At 41.5% G+C, this 17454-nt stretch overlaps 2 protein-coding genes across 3 annotated transcripts in view; one reads left to right on the forward strand and one right to left on the reverse strand.

The window, feature by feature from the left end:
* The first annotated feature begins 356 nt into the window (after positions 1-356).
* LOC106852668 (interferon-induced protein with tetratricopeptide repeats 5-like) lies at positions 357-4689 on the forward strand. Its single transcript, XM_014875441.2, has 2 exons — positions 357-568; positions 2683-4689. Exons 1-2 carry the CDS (start codon positions 564-566, stop codon positions 4109-4111), a joined length of 1434 nt encoding a protein of 477 aa, XP_014730927.2. The 5' UTR covers positions 357-563; the 3' UTR covers positions 4112-4689.
* A 4300-nt stretch (positions 4690-8989) lies between these two features.
* SLC16A12 (solute carrier family 16 member 12) overlaps positions 8990-17454 on the reverse strand; it is a 34833-nt gene continuing 26368 nt past the window's right edge. For both annotated transcript variants that reach the window (XM_088169103.1, XM_014875409.2), the window contains 3 exons: positions 14962-15553; positions 13607-13866; positions 8990-12816 (listed from right to left, as the gene is read on the reverse strand). In XM_088169103.1, coding sequence (XP_088025229.1) covers positions 12554-12816; positions 13607-13866; positions 14962-15553 — 1115 coding nt within the window. In that variant the 3' untranslated portion in view covers positions 8990-12553. The remainder of the gene's footprint in view (positions 12817-13606; positions 13867-14961; positions 15554-17454) is intronic.

Here is a 17454-nt window from a genome sequence, read left to right on the forward strand (position 1 = left end):
CAGCAGAGGCCTTGTGGTGTGGGGGTACAGGATGAAGGAGTGCAGGGAGGGGAGATAAGGGTTGGTTTGTGTGTGTGTGTTATGTGAGTGACATAGCCCCAATAAAACAGGAGCCTACAGCCTGGCCCAGAATTGTGCAAAGATGCATCAGTAGAGGCACAAAGTACAAATGACCCTTCCCTAGCCTATGCATGATAACCTGGTCAGCCCATATGAGCCTGAAATATTCTCCTTACAATCGATGTCTCTGCCTTTCAACACATAGTATGAGATGGGAGCGTTAGGAGCTATTTCCACATTCGCCACAACACAAAGTAATTCATGGCACAGAGCCAGACTTAAAAAGAGCAGCTGAGTGACTCATCAGTTTCGATTCTTCAGCGGCAGACGGACTATTCTGCTTCAGCAAACCCAGGAAAAAGCTAAGCTTCACTTTCTGTTTCCCTGCAATTTCCTCAGAGATCACATGAGGGCTGAACAAAATAAAATGGGAAGTGTAACAACAGTGGGCAGCACTCCTTTGGCTTTGAGGCTTCCTGAAGACAAGCGAGCAAAGAAAAGCCATGAGGTAAGAAAGCAATCCAGTCTCTGAAAGATGATTTTTTCTCTATGCCATGGGTAAAATAATACTATTATCTACATTAATGCAAGCACCGAGGAACTTGCTTCCAAACAACAAAAAATATTTTAGAGAATATTTAGAGAAGAATCAGAATAAAATAAGGATGCTCTTGAATGTTGTCATGCTATTGCTTCTCCAGTGAGGCTCAGCCTCTGTGAGTAGAACAGAAAGTAAGAAAAATTTTGTGCATGGAGTGTGAGGATGAAATCCAGGCTGCATCAGGTACAGCTGGTGCTCAGCCAAAGAGGTGTAGTCTTCTCTCAGACCTGTGTTTGTCACATTCCCCCTTGATTTGTCTCCTCCTAAGTCTGCAGATTTTCCACTCAGTCCTTTTTTTACCCAAAAGGCTCGATTGTGCAGTTGAGCAGCAGCACATGCTGTGTCCCACAGGCGTTACAGGAGGGACAGCAAGGAAATATTTCTTAGAAAGAAGGATTTAGCTGAGAAGCCTCAGTAACAGAATTTTGTGCCATTGCTCCTTTCATTAAGGAAGAGCACAGTGTGGACTAAAATGTCATCACTGTGTGATAAAAGTGTCCCCTTGATTGTGTGACAAAGGCAAGTCTGTGCACCCACACAGGGACACAGGTAGGCAATGGTAGCAGGGGAAATCCATATAACACCCTGCCCTGGTGGCATCTGGTCCCCATTTGGGAAGAAAAAGCTGTTGAAAGGTGGAGAGGGATTGTCCTGGTTTCATCTGCTATAGACTTAATTTCTTCTCATTAGCTGATACAATGTTTTGGGTCCATTATGCCAAGTTTGTGGATAACACACTCACATTTTGTTTGTAGTCATGTTTATGCTAGTCAAGGACTTTTTTATGTCTCATGCTCTGCCAGTGAGGAGATGCACAGAAGAGCTGTAGAGAGCACAGCTGGGACAGGTGATCTGAGCTGGGCAAAGGCATGCATATACCACACCAGGGAACATCATGCCCAGTATATAAGCAGGGGGAGTTACCTGGAACGGGGCTGATTGGGGTGCAGGGATGGAGTCAGGCATCAGGCAGCAGGTAGTGAGCAACTGTACTGTGCACCACTTGTTTTCCTTTGAGTTTTAGTTTTTCCTTTAATCATCATTATTAATGTTTACTATCGTTATATTTTTTTTTGTTCCAGTTATTAAAAATTCCTAAATTCTGATCTTCACCTAAAATTTTTCCTTGTGAGTCTCCTCCCCATTCCACCAGTGGGGGACAGGGGGAGATGAGTGAGCAGCAGCATCATGCTTAGCTGCCAGCTGGGCTTAAACCACAACTGGGATAAAGGGGTATTTAGGGGCATTAAGGTGTGTGTCACCAGGGTCTGGTTAAGAAGGGTGTGTGTGTGTGTGTATGAATAGGGCTGAGGCAGCTGGGGAGAGAGAGAAGCTCCCTAAGCAGCCACTGGATGTCCAGAGCCAGCATCTGAGGAGCCAAAAGGTTAGTGAGTGAGTGTGTGGTCTGTACCAGCAAGTGGAATGGGGCTGCGTGCTCGTGGGCTGTACATCCAAGCGCCAGCAAATGGACAGGCTGGTGAGATCTGGGACCCAGTTCCTGGATACATTAATTATATAATCAGTACAACCATTACAGAAGAATGGTGCTATGATCTAACATACAAGGATTTAAAATTGCAGGACATTCAAAATTAAGTTTATAATACAAACCAGAACATGTGCAGAGGTTTAGGAAACAAATCACATTCTGTATAGTTTAAGGGAATCTTATGTGATGACATCTTTTGGGTAGGCTTCAGCAATTATTCCCAGCACAAGAAATATGTTCCTGAGGCCCAAGGGTTTGCCAGCTTTACTACAGAGACCAGCCCTCCACCTTAACATCCACACCAACATCTATTCCTATGTAGGAGGTGCCTCATACACTGGCAAGAATTGCTAAAATCCCTGTTCAGCACTTCAGACCTAGGGCTCCCTACAGCTTTGGCTTGTTTGACGTATTGTGGACTAAGGGCACCAAGTGAGCTACTGCCTGCCTTATAAGTACATGCCTGGGTTAAAAAACGAGAATAGCAAAAAGCAAATGGGGTATGAACAACTTTTTCTTTGATTTCTTCTAGCACCATTTCCAAGGATTCCTTGAAGACTTCCCTGCTGCAATTAGAATGTCATTTTACGTGGACTTTGCCGAAGGAGGATATAGGTCTTGAGGCCCTAGAGGAAACTATACTTGATCATATCAAGTTTGTTGAAGAATGCAACATTGCAGATTATAATATACTCTCCTATGTATGTCACCTAAAGAATTCAAATGAGGAAGCCCTGAGAAATCTCCAAAAAGCCGAAGAAGCTATTCAGAAACATCATCCAGGTGAAATTGCCAGGAGAAGTCTTGTTACCTGGGGCAACTATGCCTGGATCTATTACCACATGCAGAGATACAAAGAAGCTCAAACTTACGTAAGCAAAGTGGAAAACAGCTGCAAAAAGCTTTCAAGTACAGTTCATGGGAAGATTCAGCTTCCAGAGATCTATGCTGAGAAAGGATGGGCATTATTACGCTTTGGGAAGAAATATTTTGAGAGCGCAAAGAATTGCTTTGAAAAGGCTCTGAAGAGTGAGCCCAATAACCCAGATTTTACTGCTGGCTATGCAATTGCAATGTTTCGTTTGGTAAGTTTCACTGAGATGAGCGATGAAGAGATGAGGCCATGCCTTGAGGCCCTGAAGCAGGCAGTGGAACTCAATCCAAATAACACGACCCTTCTGGCATTACTTGCATTAAAACTTCAGCAAATAAAACAAGGTAATGAAGGGGAGAGGTACATTGAAGAAGGACTGCAGAAAACCCCTGACTTTCCTCTTTTCCTGCGATACGCTGCCAGTTTTTACAGAAAGAAAGGAGAAATTGGCAAGGCAATGAGTATTTTGAAGAGGGCCCTAGCACTGACACCGAATTCTGTCGTTGTGCATCATCAACTAGGACTCTGCTACAAATTCAAGATACTTCAACTGAAGAAGGAAAGATACCCACCTCAAGAGGAAGTGGACAATCTCATGCAGCTTGCCATTTTTCATTTAAAAACAGTGATACACAAAAAGCCAGTATTTTTTACTGCTTATTGTGACCTAGGAAACATATATGCACTAGGTGAGAGGTATGAAGAAGCAGAGGAGATATTTCAGAGAGTGCTTCAGATAAATGATATACCCTGTGATGACAAGCAAGAAATCTACTTCAATTATGGCAATTTTCAGCATTTTCACATGAAGTCAGAATCAAAAGCCATTGAGTATTACACAGAAGGTCTGAAAATAGAAAAAGATTCCTATAGAAGAAAACAGTGCACTGAAGCTGTGGAGAAATTGTTGAAACAGAAAATTAAGCGTGGTTTAGGACATGCCACAGATTTTGGCAGACTTGGATTCGTTCATAAGCTAAATGGTAGGAAACAAGAAGCAATTGAATGCTACAAGAAAGCCACTGCTTTGGATCCCAACAATGAAGACTATGTGAATGCATTAGCTGAGCTACAACTTTCCATCTGAAGCTAAAGCTCACAAATATCCTATGTACCAAAAAATCCCCCAAACCATGGAGTTTTCTACAGACTCTCAAAACTTTTTTGTTATTTACTTTTCATTTGAAGTTAGACATTATGACCTGATTGAACACAGGTGGCATCAATTTCTGGTCATATTATAGAAACTGCAGACAATTATTGTTCATTTCTTCATTCACTAACAGAGAGCATGCTTGGACAACTATATAATGCATATTTATAACTAATCTAACCATCTTCAGTACTAACATGGTTATAAATGTATTTAAGTGATGGTCTGTAGAACAAAGAACTTCTACACTCAAATCACATATTAACTTCTACTGAGAAAAAGATAAGGGAATCATATTCTAGTATTATGTCTGTATGCTTCAGGGCCGTGCTTGTACACAACTAGAATTTCTGAAGCTTAAGTGTTTTAAAAATATATTTTGTACGAGAAACTTTTCTGAAGGCTTGTTGAGTTTACTACTTTGTATGCTGTTTAATTGTGAAAAACAAACATTGTTTAGCTATTCCTATAGAAAGCTTACATAAATGGTATTGTTGTTGTGAACTGCTAAAGTCTGTTGAATCCATCAACTGTTGTTTCTGAGTATCTCTCTGATGACCAGCCTTGATGTGAATAGATTAAGTAAAGAGAAACAGACATTCAAAAAAGTAAGAAGGATAGAACTTTTGTAGGATGCAAAAGGCTGAGATGACAGCCCCATTTATTTTCCCTGAGCTCTCAGCAAAGCTGGCTCCAGATGCCTTGCACCAAAGATTTAGAGTGTGCACAGAACATCAACTGTCCAGTTTACCCAAAACACCCTATCAGGAGCCACAACAGCAAACATCTAGAGAGGCAGTCTTTGAGATGCCAAAGAGACGGCGGTGGCCATGCTTGTGAAACAAGCCAGGGAGAGCAAACACACACAAGAAATGACCTGGACTGCTGTGGTGGTTTGTAAAGATTTCCTGAAATTTTTCCCTGCTGAGACCTGGGCAGCTTCCTGTGAACTTGACAAAGACCAATCAGTGTCTGATTTTTAATATTGACATATTGTTAGACCAATGAGAAAGTTTATGTGTCTTTGTGAAACACACATGTAATGACGAAAGACCCTGGGAAAGTTCTCTTTGCCTTCTGGCCTCTCAGAAGGCAGCAACGGCCTGGGCCCTTTATGCAGCCCAGACCAGGCCAAGCAGGGGTGGGCAGGCTCTGAGGCAGGGCTCAGGAGGCCCCCAGGCCCCATTTTCAATCAGGGCCCCGATAGACAGGGGAGGGGTGGCCCATTGCTAAAATCCATGGCCCCCGGCATGGCCAGGGAGCCCTTGGCTCAGCAGAACCCTGCCCTGCTGCTGCCCCAGAGCGGCTCTGGATGGCTGGGCCTCTCCTGCCACCCGTGTGGCCTGGGGGACACAAAGCTGGGCCCCGTTCTGGCGAGGCCAAGACCCCGCCAACCCCCACCCTTGCCTGCTGGCAGTGCTGGGCAGAGGGAAGGGAAGGGAAGACCATCAGTCTGTGGATGGAACTGTGACGTGACCACCGGAGCCCAGGCTAGCTCAATGGAGACACACCGGTGCCGTGCCTGGTGTGGAGAATTGCCTCAGTTTAGCTTTACTGCAGGCAGAACCTCTTGAGCTGCTTGCTCAACAGTGCGGTCAGCATCCGGGATCTGGCAAAGGAGGAGAGAGAGACTCTCCACTGCTTAGGTTCCAACAGCATTTATTAGTGTTGAAGGGTTCAGGCATTTGGGAGAGGCCCGAGCACTGCTGTGCCTGGGGTTAAATCCAGAGACAAATCGGGGGGTGGGTCCAAACAATCAACCAATAAGGGATCCTTAGGGGAGGAGTAAAGGGCAGGGTGTTACAAAGTCCAAACCTCTGAGGGAAGCAGGGGGAAGAGAAAGAGTCACAGGGGCCAATAGGGCATCGAGTACCAGGGCATTTCCAAGAGGGCAGAGTGACTAGGGATTGGCCCAGGGTGGGACTGACAGGGAAGGCACTGGAACAAGGGGCAGGGTTACAATAACGGACAGGGCAGGAACTGGAACAAGGGGTGGGGAATGCCAGGTTAGTTTCGGGGGCGCCTACAACTTAGGGACAAACCAGCTTGGGGAAAACACAGAGGTGCAGAAGAACAAACCATTATAGCAACTTTAGCAATGAATTCAATGAAGTAAACATGTGCCACAAGAGAATTGAATACAGCAAATGCCAGAAAACAGCCATGGACAGAACAACCACCAGTGCTTTCTGGCTGGGCCCATACAATCCTAGCCCAACCCTAGCGCAGCCTTTATTACTCCATTATTACTCTTTATCGCAAATTGCTCTGGGCCACCACCTGGAAGAGATCACAGCACCATCCGCTGTCTGGCAAGGTATTAACTCTTTCACTGCCCAGAATGAGACTTGCAGATACTTTGTTCTCTCTCCTGAGGACCAAGATGATGGTATGCACAAAAAAAAAGCATAAAAACATGAAAGTCAGACAAAAGGAAGAATCAGGTCTTCCAGATGAGGGAAGGAGGAGAATCATTGACTGAAATTTCTCTTTTATATGCTATGGAGAAGAGACTCTTGTTTCCTTATAACTCATAAAGATATATTATACAGTGGGTGAATGTTTAAACTGTAGATATGTGCAAAGGCATTGGTGCTCGAGTAAGCAAAAGTTGAAATGGCTGTGATCACATGAGCATGAATAGAGAGGAGATGAAGATCCCTGCTGCCCCAAGGTAGAAGAAGAAGAAAGATCTCTGTTTTCAAAGATCAAGAAAGCTTTTGTTTAAACTGTTATAATTGTTAAAATGTGCCCCATAAGTTGAAATGGTCCTCAACAATGCATGTGGGAAAATTGTTAATCGAAGAAGGGATTTTTACATAGTGATCAGATTTCCATTCTCCCGGGCGGCTGATCCCTGTGACATCAAGGCCATGAGAAAACTTTCTTGTGTAAAAATCTCCATATACTGAAGAAAGAAGTCTCCTCTCGCAAGTTAATTGGTGCAAGACTATTTGAAAGATGGTAAACTGATGGAATTGGTTCTTTATGTGGTTGGTGTGAATGCAAAGAATCTGTGGAGGGGAGGAGAAAGTATTCTTTAAATTTTATTCTAATTCTTATTATTTTTCCTTATAGTTTCTAGTAATTAAAGTTTTCTTTTTACCCTTTTAAGTTTGAGCCTGTTTTGCCTTCCTCCTAATCCTATCTCACAGCACGAAATGACTAAATCATTTTAGTGACTGCACTAAGAATTTTACCAACACAGAACTCTCAACATAAAATAAATTGTGCATTGCCTGGAAAATTTCAAATTGGTGAACCAAAACCACCACAACTGCATATGGAGGGCAGTGCACAGCCAGAGTAGAGTTGAGTGAGCAGGGAAGGGGAACATAATAGTTGTGTGGAAAAAGGGGTGGATGCCCATAGTTTCTACATGAATGGAAGAAAGGGCTGAAATGACAGAATGGGTTGATAAGTTGATTGTCTTCAAGTGTCCAACCAAAATTCAATATTCTTTGTAACATCATGGCCTAACTCCCCAGTAGTGTATCTTTATTTGATAGACCGTAAGTACTCGGAGAAAAAACAGTCCTGTACTTCCAAAACAGTTCTGAGCCCTAGCCACTAGTATAGCATGAAGCGAACTGGTGACAGAGCCCATCAGGAAGAATGTGCACATTAGTTTCTACCCATCCAGGACCATTCCTGTACTCACAACAGCACCTCTGTACAGACAGGATGACAAGCCATGAAAGAGTGCAAAACACCAATGCCAGACACAAAATATCAATAATATCAATAAAATATCAATATCCTCCTTCTCAGCTCTCCTGCAGAGAATCTTTCATAACACAAGCAAAAGCAATCAAGTGTACATAATTACAAACACCCTTTTCCTAAGAAAGAGCTGGAGCAAAATCCACCCTTGTTTCTCAGCCACCTGCCAGCTTCTCTCCTACACACAAAGGCAACCCTGCTTAGGGATGGATGGGTGAGAAGGGAGAACAGGAAGGACTGGGAACAATTCTGACAGGCCACTCCTGAAAGCTGGCTGGAACAACAGTGGGGCCAAAGTAAGAAACTGGGGATACTACATTGGTGTGCCCAGCTATGGGGACAAAAGGTTCTGTTAGACAACCTCACTGCCTTTGTGAATCTTGAGGGCTTCTAAGCTCGCCATCATTGTTATCTAAACTCTACTGAGGGCACAGAGGGAGGAAGAGGTAATGCAGGTTCTCATTGCCATGGTGGCACATCCATTCTCCTCTTTACACTGCCACCAAGATGTCTCCTGAAAAAAGAACCTTGAACAAATAAGGATAACCTATATTGATTTTGGGGAAAAAAAGTGAGTCTGAAATTTATGAAGAGTCATAGTAGCTCAATCTGCACAGTGAAGAAACTGACTGTAAGACAGTGACACAAAAAAAAAGTATTTGTTGTGCTTCACCTCCTTTGTACTTGGAGGACTGCTCTGGACCACAGTACTACCTGGGGATGCTCTGTGAAAACACGGCCTTCTGGGTTTTGCTTGTCTTGTAAATGAGGAAAAACGTTATTTCCCACAGGGTGGTGCTGCTGCATTGCCTAGCATGCCAACACAGGAAGCAGGTTGAGCTCGAGTTTTTGGGAGGTAGACAAAATGAAACACAAATTTGGGAGAGTCCAAGTCCATTGGGGAAATCTTGAACTGTACGGAGGCTGAACACACCTCTCAATCCACACCCAAGTATGAATATATCACTGAAGTTGATGCTAGCAGTGTAGGGGAAAAAATTAATGAAGATAACCCTTCAGGAAATATTAATTTAAGACTCAAAAGGACTTTCTAAAGTATATAGACAATATTACTGAAACACACCAGAATAATCACTAAGAAGAAGGTATTATTTATTGAGGCAAACCCCATAAAGGACTTTGCTATGCTGACCATGAAGTAGTGTTACAGTTTAAGATAAACAAGCTCTTCACATAAATTTATACATTTCAGAAAGAAAACAAAGCATTGTTGTGGCAATATAAAATATATTCATAATATAGTAACATAGCCTTTGTCTTTCAGGAGATAAATTATTATCCAAACTGACAGGAATGTTTCAGGAATGCTTTTTCTGAAAAAAAGAGTAATTTTTCAACAGAAGGTACTTGACTTTTCCAATGTTTTCACACAACTTTCCAAGATACAATTTATTAAATGTTACACATTATCACTAGAATATAAATACTTTCAAAAGAATTATTATTTCCCCATTTCAAACCTCATGGAATTGAGACAGGTGGGATAACTTCAGCAGCTGTAAGCAGTTTCACTTATATTGAATTTCTATCCACTGCACAGAACAGAGAATAATCCCAGGTAGGATCGATCTGAGGTAGAATCTGTATCGGACAGATGTTACCCCAAGTCAAGTCCCACCACGCTGTTCTGGGAAGCCAGGCAGGCTCAGCAGTGCAGTGCTCCAGCCAAGCTCATACCCATCAATGCTTGTGTCCATCAGGGCTGGTGAGAATGTAGAGTTACAGGATCATTAAGGGTAGAAAAGACCCCTAAGTCCTCAAACATGCAGGGTTCATCTGGCAAATTGTTCACCACTAGCTTGGGTCTCTTGGCTTATTCCCATCCTGAGCCATGCCAGGAATTGTCCTACATGGAGGATAGCCTGAATATTATGATCTCTGGAAAAAAAAATATTGCCAATACTATAAATCATTCTTTAAAATTATTGTAAGCCAGAGATTTCTATAATGTGTTGCCTGAAATACTTCACACGGCAGGATGAAGGTGACCTGTTCAGTCTGGGTTGTATGGAGCAGGAGCTGGAAGTTTGGCATGAGGCTTCACCAGCCTGCGTGGTATTCCCATTTCTTCCACTTGCAGGTCACTTCCTGCTACACTTCCTTCCTTCTCTTTCTTAGTGGGTGGGGCATTCATGACACGGCTGCTACTTCCCAGTGTGTTTTATGCACAGAAGTCTTTATTCCAGTATATAAGCTTTTCTCCATTGACTTAAGTCAGAGCAGAAACAGTGTTGGAAAGCCCTGAAAGAATTTTACCATTTTCTACAAAAGGTCTGTGGATAAAACTAGTTGAATGTTTGCTACTAAATAAGATACTTAAAAGAAGTAGTATTGCTTAAAATACATAAAAAGAAAAGCCTATGAAAAAAAATCTTGAAATACTAAAAAAAAAAAAAATGCTAATAATGTATTACACAGTATAATTTACTGTGATAAAAATGCATATAGCATTATTCCAACAGGCTCCTACAATATGCAGTTCCAACACGGGCAACAGGTGCCGTGTTGTGATGTGATGTAAACAAAGTAATTAAAATTTTAAAATTTATTTACAGTGGTAATTTATTTATAACTTGTTCAAAATAAATTATATTTTTTGTTGACCACACTCTTCTCTCCTCTTTTTAATGTTAAAATATTGTATTAAGATCTAAAACATCATCTTCATCAGTACTAATTAATAAAATCAATTCATTTTTTCCAAATTTTTCGTAACTCATTAAGAAACACCCATGGATAATTTTTTTGTCTTTTTTTATAAATATATGTTAACCACTAAACTTGGATCCAAGACTCAATTTTCATGATGAGCTGAAGAAAAGCTATGTCATCGGCTTTAAAAAGATTTTGCACTACTCTCAATTATTCCATGATGTGTGCACATAACCATGCTGCTGGCTCTGACTACATTCCTGAAGCAGGGCAGTGAGAAACACTTCATTTAAACACAATTTTAATATACTATATTTGAAATACACTTGGACAATAAAACTACCTGATATGCATGCTATTCATATATATATATGTGTGTGTGTATATATTTATATAAATATATTATATTCCTATGGCTGTACTCTTGGTCTAAATCAGATTGTTGAACATTAGTCTATGTTGCTTTCACTTACAAGGTACAGAATAGAAAAGGACACACGAAATGAGAAGCCACTGAATACACAACAAAACTACTAGTTCCGTGTACATGAAAATTATTTGGACTCTGATCAATTTGCTAATAAATATAGCTTGATACCACATCAAAACACTGAAACGCTTTGTGTTGCGGAATGTGAAGTTTTCCAATGCTGACAATGTTTTCACTCTGGAAATGTAGAAAATCCCAGTATTTATTAGTAAGTTACTCCATGAGCTACATTCACTCCCTAGCTCCTGTGAAGCAGTCGACTGAAGAATATTTATATTCCTCACAGAAGTAGCAGAAAACTGTTAGCAAGTCACAGCTCTTGTGTTCTGGCCATCACAGGAAAGTGACCTGATAGCTCTTCAGATGGTACAAATGAGCAATTGGCACCACCTGAAGATGCAGCTTCTGGGTCTAAAAAGAGACAGACTTGCCACTGCAATACACAGAAACAGATCTGCCAACATCCTCTTCACTATCAGCCTGTAGGGTGGGCAATCTCTTTAGAGTCCATCCGGTTGCATGGACTCTAAAGTTCTCTAATAGGTGCTGGTTTTACAAGAGGAAGAGGCTCTGTGTTTGAAAACACAAGAGCCTCTCTGCTCTCTTGGGCTGCCTTTGGGCTTCTTCCAACTAATGCAGTTAAAGCACATTTGTCTATCAGCATGCCTGGTCCCATGGCACAAATTTACTCCTCTGCAAATAGCAGAGCCTTTCCAGGCATCACCACCACAGCACATTTTCCACCCTCCAAGACAAGGATCAGCTGAAAGATCACACCCAGAATGTCAATGCTTAGAAATTCAAATTTTAAAGGTATCTAGAAGAAAAACCACAAAAAGTAAAATATGCTATAGAGCGCATGGGAAAGCAGGTCTAAAAACATATTTGAAATTAAATTGCAATGTATGTACAAAGTTCAAGCATATTGTAAAAATTAAAGCTGCTCCAGAGATACTTTCAGCATAAATCAGTTTCCTGCCAGATTTCCTTAAAAAAAACAAAAACAAAAAACAAACAAACAAAAAAAAACCACCAAAACAAAAGCAAAACAAAGGACTTTGGCATTTGAAACATTCATTTGCAAAGCGTTTCATGCAGACTGATAAATTTAGAGATTTTTTTCACGATGTGTGTGATTAGTTCGTTGAAACATACTAGACCACAAAATGAAAACGCTTCTGTTATTAATAATATTTTTAAATGTAAATATTATTGTTCGGTTTTGGTGACTGATACCTGTGGAGCCAACATTGCATTTCAAATTAATCTGTGAACACTTGTATCTACAAACTCTATTTTCAGTTTAGCTTTCTTCTATTACTGCATTAACTTGGTATTACTGTTGCTGTACGTAGATTTAAGCCAACTAAAACACAATAGAAAAATTGAATTGAGAGGTCTTGTTTCACAGGATAAGTATCTTCAACGGTGTAACATCACAGAGCCATGTCTGTCTCAGGCTGTGCCATACTGAATCTCAACAGCACTTGTCACCTATTGCTGAAGCTATTTGTATCCACAGCCAAAAATTCAACATCCCTTTGGTCTAATTCTGCTGTGACAGAATAAGCTATTGCTCCATTTGTCCAGATGTGCTGTTTCAAGGCCGTGTTACCAGTGAGGGATTGCAAATGTGTTCTTTTGATTTTCTTTGCTAGTCTTGCAAAGCACAACAGTGCTGAACTAAATATCATAGAAAATCCACACAGGAGAAATGATGCAGTATAGCTGCCAGTTGTGTCCACAAGCCAACCTGTAGGGGGGAAAAGAATTTTTTTTAGAGGTCCACCAGTATTCTGGTGGTTAATTTACAAATCCTGTGACCCAGGAGTCACAGAATAAACTTCTGGAGTTATCACATATAGATACAATCAAACAGTACAGGTTTACATCACCATCACTGTACTTTTATATCCTGAGGCAGAGAGGAATTTCTTCTCAGCAGGCAAATAATATCTTTATAGCCTTTCGTTTGGAGGTCAAATCCACAAGAAAAGACAGAGTAGTCATCACCACACTACTAAATAAACATCTTCCAACTGCATGGATTTAACCGGCAGTCTTTAGAAGGCTTAGAGAGCTCTAAGGTGTTAATGCAGAAACATTTATTAAGCTATGTTCAAAGCAATGTAGAGACTAAAAGATCAAGTCTTCTACACCAAAGAAAAAAATATTGGAATTAAACTCTCTTTAGAGAGAGTTGGATTTAACAAAATCATGTTATTTCACAGTGAAATATTTTACTCCTTCTACTTGCAGAGTTGCTAAACTATATGAAGTGGTGATGTAGCAGCTCTTAGAAGCCCATTCCATACTGGTTTGTTTTTTAAATTTCATCTCACTCTATATGTAGAAATCATCCCACCAAGACCAGGATGGGAGATCTAAAGACTTATGAATGTCCAGGTGTGTTATTCCTCTACCCAGAGGCAACTTTTACATTCATTGTGCATTTGCTGTCCTTCCTCCCCTTTTACATCATACCAAATAAGTAAATCTGAAGAACTGATAAGGTTATAGGAGAGCAATTTGGCAAAACTGACCTGCCACAGGTGGGCTCACTAGATATGGTATGGCATGAAGAAAATACACAACACCCAGTGCTGATGATAACAACGAAGTTCCCACTACATCTGCTGTCATGACAGGGATCAGCGTTACATAGGCTCCGTCAAAGTAGCCAAAGGTAAATGAGAAAGGCACAAGCAAGGGGAAGCTTTGGAGAACTGGCAGGAAAAGACAGCAGAGGCCATCCATTCCCACAGCAAAGAGGTAGCAAAAGTACCGATGCTTCTTCAGACACCTGCAAATTTCAAAACGGAAAAGAAAAATATTATCACTGAAACCAGCTTGTATGCCCTGGCATGCAGTGCTTCAGTCTCTCTCTATGTATATAGCTCAGATTTAAGTCCATTTCCTTACACGATCTTCAAGATTAAATCACTCAGCAGATGAGCCTAGGTAGGGAAAGCTGCCCACCTACAGCTGCAAGAACATCTGGCCAGCAGCAGCCCATGCTGCCTGCAGTGTTCTACAGGGTGTTCCTAGTGATGGAATGCTGCTGCCAGGATTTTGCAGTCCCCTGGAGTTTCAATGTTCAAAGCAGTATTTCACTGGGCTTTACAGCCCAGCTCAGCAAGGTGCTCCCAGTATCATGCATAAAATATTGCAGTATACCTCTCTTAGCTGTGACCTTTCCAGTCAACCCTTAAATGTGAGTTAGTGTGAGTTAGTATGAGCTAAGTGAGATGGCAATTCCCTTCCTTCCTGCTCCACAAAAACAGTAATTTATTTTCCCCACAAAATAAATAAGTGCAAAGAATGATTCCTTTAGAATCAAAATCCTTGTAAATTTGGCCAGTATCTACTAATGTTTCAGATGCTGTACACTGACGTTTGGTGTGAGCTGAGTTTGCACAGCATGGTGAGTTCTTATGTACTGGAAAATGTATAACAATTTTCAGTCAGTCCTTCCTAGTATGTGCCTAACAATATTGGGCCAGACCCTGGACCCTCTTCCATAGCTTCTGTGCCTCTCCAACAGTGCAAAAGAGTTGGAAAGGCAGAGGAAGCAGGGTTAAATCCCAGAGGAAATAGGTACAGAAAATCACACTCAACATACCTCAGGCAAGGGGTTACATTGCCACCATCAAACATACAAATATATAATTTTTTCAGGAAAAAAGATACTAAACCAGCAGAATTGAACAAACTCAGAAGAGACAAAAATATTAAGTAGCAAGCATTTCTGAAAGTTAGACTATGTTGTTGGGGTTTTTTTAAAATTACACATGCTACAGAAAGAGTCCATAATGTTAACTTTTATGTATATTATACCTTGCTTGCATCCAGCCTCCCACCAGATAAAGCTTACGCTTGATCAGCCAGAAGCCCTTACCTTCTGTCTGTGAGCCATCCAAAGGTAATATTACCAATGATGTCTATGACACCAAGTATGGACATGAGGAAGGCAGCCTGGTGATGATTCACTCCAACACTCAAAGCATAAGGCACTAGGTAGACAAAAAGAGGGCTGCAGCCATATGCCATAAATAAAATTGACACTGCCAGCACCATGAAGCCTGGCATCAGCAAAAAGTCATATTCCTTCCATGAGCAGTAACATAAACATTCATGAGGCCATGATTTGATTAAAGGTGAACAGATGGACATTCGCGTTAAGTCTTGTTTCTCTGTTTCAGGGACATAATTCTGTTCAAGAAACTCAGGAGCAGTTTTACAATCCTCCTTAAGAGAAATAGGCCGCATCAAGGCACCACAGACACAGAGGTTTAAAACAAAACCTCCCAGGATGAGCAAAGCTCCTCGCCAGGAAAACTGCTCAATTAAAAGCTGGACCACAGGGGCCAGGATGAAGGTACCAATTCCACTTCCTGACATGGCTATTCCATACGCCAGTGCTTTCCTTTTGTTGAAGTATTTGCCCACCATTGCAATGGCTGGAGAATAACACAGTGCAAACCCAAGTCCTAGAAGAGAAAGCAAAGTGCAGATGGCTTAATACTAAGCATGACATATGGAACATATTAAATCAAACCACTTAATATATTTTCATTAGTACAAATGAATAGAAAGCTTTTTCTCATTCTGTATCACGCAGCCCAGTTTGAGTGTGATGAGAAACTAGGATGATGTCCTTCTTCCACTGGCAGGGTCACTGACTTGACAAACCTAGCTGATGACAATTAATCTACAATAATAAGACTCAGACATAAGTGATGGGGTTCACTTCATAATGAGAATAAGGATGATCACTAAACATGAGAGAACTGGTGTGCCAGCCTCTCCTGCATGCAAGATGAAATCTTGCCCCAGGGTCTGCAGCAATGCTGGCACTGGACACACTGTTCTGATAAGGTACCACTTTGTGTTTTGGTCTGTTCCAACCCTGAACATTAATTTTCAGGTCTCTGAAATACAGTACAAAGAGTCTCTGTTAACTAATATTCTACAAAAAACCTCTCTCAGTCTGCTAAACAAACTCCTTGCAACAGCTGCTTGAGTCCTGACCATTTTAAATCCCTGCCTACAAGTCAAGAGGGGAGGAAAGCCTCAGAAAGCCAGATCCAGTTGAGTAAACAAACAAGATTCATCTCTTGGATGGAGAAAAAGATTGTGGTCTCTGCTGCAGGATCAGAGAGCAGGTTTTAAACATCAAGTGGTTGTCCTAACACTAAAATATGCTTTTCTGAATCAGTAATAGAAATGAGTTTCTGACTAGGGTTTTGGAGCATGTCCTACATTGAGGGCAAAACAGTCCCCAGTGCCTTTGGCAGAACTTGCTGATAGAGGATAAAACAGTCCCCAGTGCCATAACCTGCTTGCCACATCCTCCTCAAAGGCCACACTGTGTAGGGCAGGCACTAAACCTGCCAGGGTGGAATAAGAGGATTAGAGGGACTCTGAGCAGCAGGTGCCCAGTCTGGCACCCCTCAGGAGGTGAGGGGAGAAGCAGGGCACAGAGCTGGGGCTGGACGTGTACTGGCAGCAGAGCCAGAGGAGCAGTCCTGAGCTATACATCACCACTTGAGAGCTATGAAAATCATACTCTATTAGGCATTCACACCATTTATTTTTTAGTGAGTTGGCAGGGAGAAATCGGTCTCAAAAAAGCCAACAAATGTCCTGTGAAAAGTGGAAAGTTTAGGGCTGAAAACATATTCATACCTCTTAGAAGGAACTCTGCTACTTATTGACACTTCCCAATCTCACCTCTGCTTCACTCTTTGATTTCAAGTCCTGCTGCTTTTATGGATTTAGACATTCGCTTGTTGTAGTCCCAACTGCTCTCTGGGTTGGGGGCACCACATCTAGCCTTTACCAACAGTTCACCTCTCTGTTAATCAGTCCCCACAGACTAAAAGTTCGCTGCTTGTAGTGACCTTGGCTCTTTACTACTCGATGTACAAATTGTAACTGCCTTTCCACCTCGGTATTCACAGCAGCTACCACTAAGGAAGCCTCAGAGGTATTAGCATGGTATGTAGCACAGTCCCTCGAGTTACAAGAAGCCTTTTTATTTGTTATGAACACATTTGTCAAAGATTAACATCATAATACAGGAGCAACATGTGCTAAAATAAGGATTTTTTTTTTAAACAAATAAGCTGTTGGCGGCATGTGAACTGCAGTAATTCCACTAACTCGTTACTAAACCCCAGGGGACCAAGTACAAGGTCTTATATCACCTTGGCTACCAGGTCAGTATTAATGAGGAAGGAATGTCAGTGTGACCACGGGCCCCTCTCAAGTTTCTCTGTGCACAACAAACACAGACAGATAGGACAGGGCAAAGATTTGTTTTCATCATACCTGAGCAGAAGTGGAAGAGCTGCTACAGCAAGACAAGCAATTTTTTTGCTTTGCAACT

Source organism: Sturnus vulgaris, chromosome 8, assembly GCF_052056855.1.
Source record: "Sturnus vulgaris isolate bStuVul1 chromosome 8, bStuVul1.hap1, whole genome shotgun sequence".
In the NCBI taxonomy this organism is placed as follows: Eukaryota; Metazoa; Chordata; class Aves; order Passeriformes; family Sturnidae; genus Sturnus; species Sturnus vulgaris.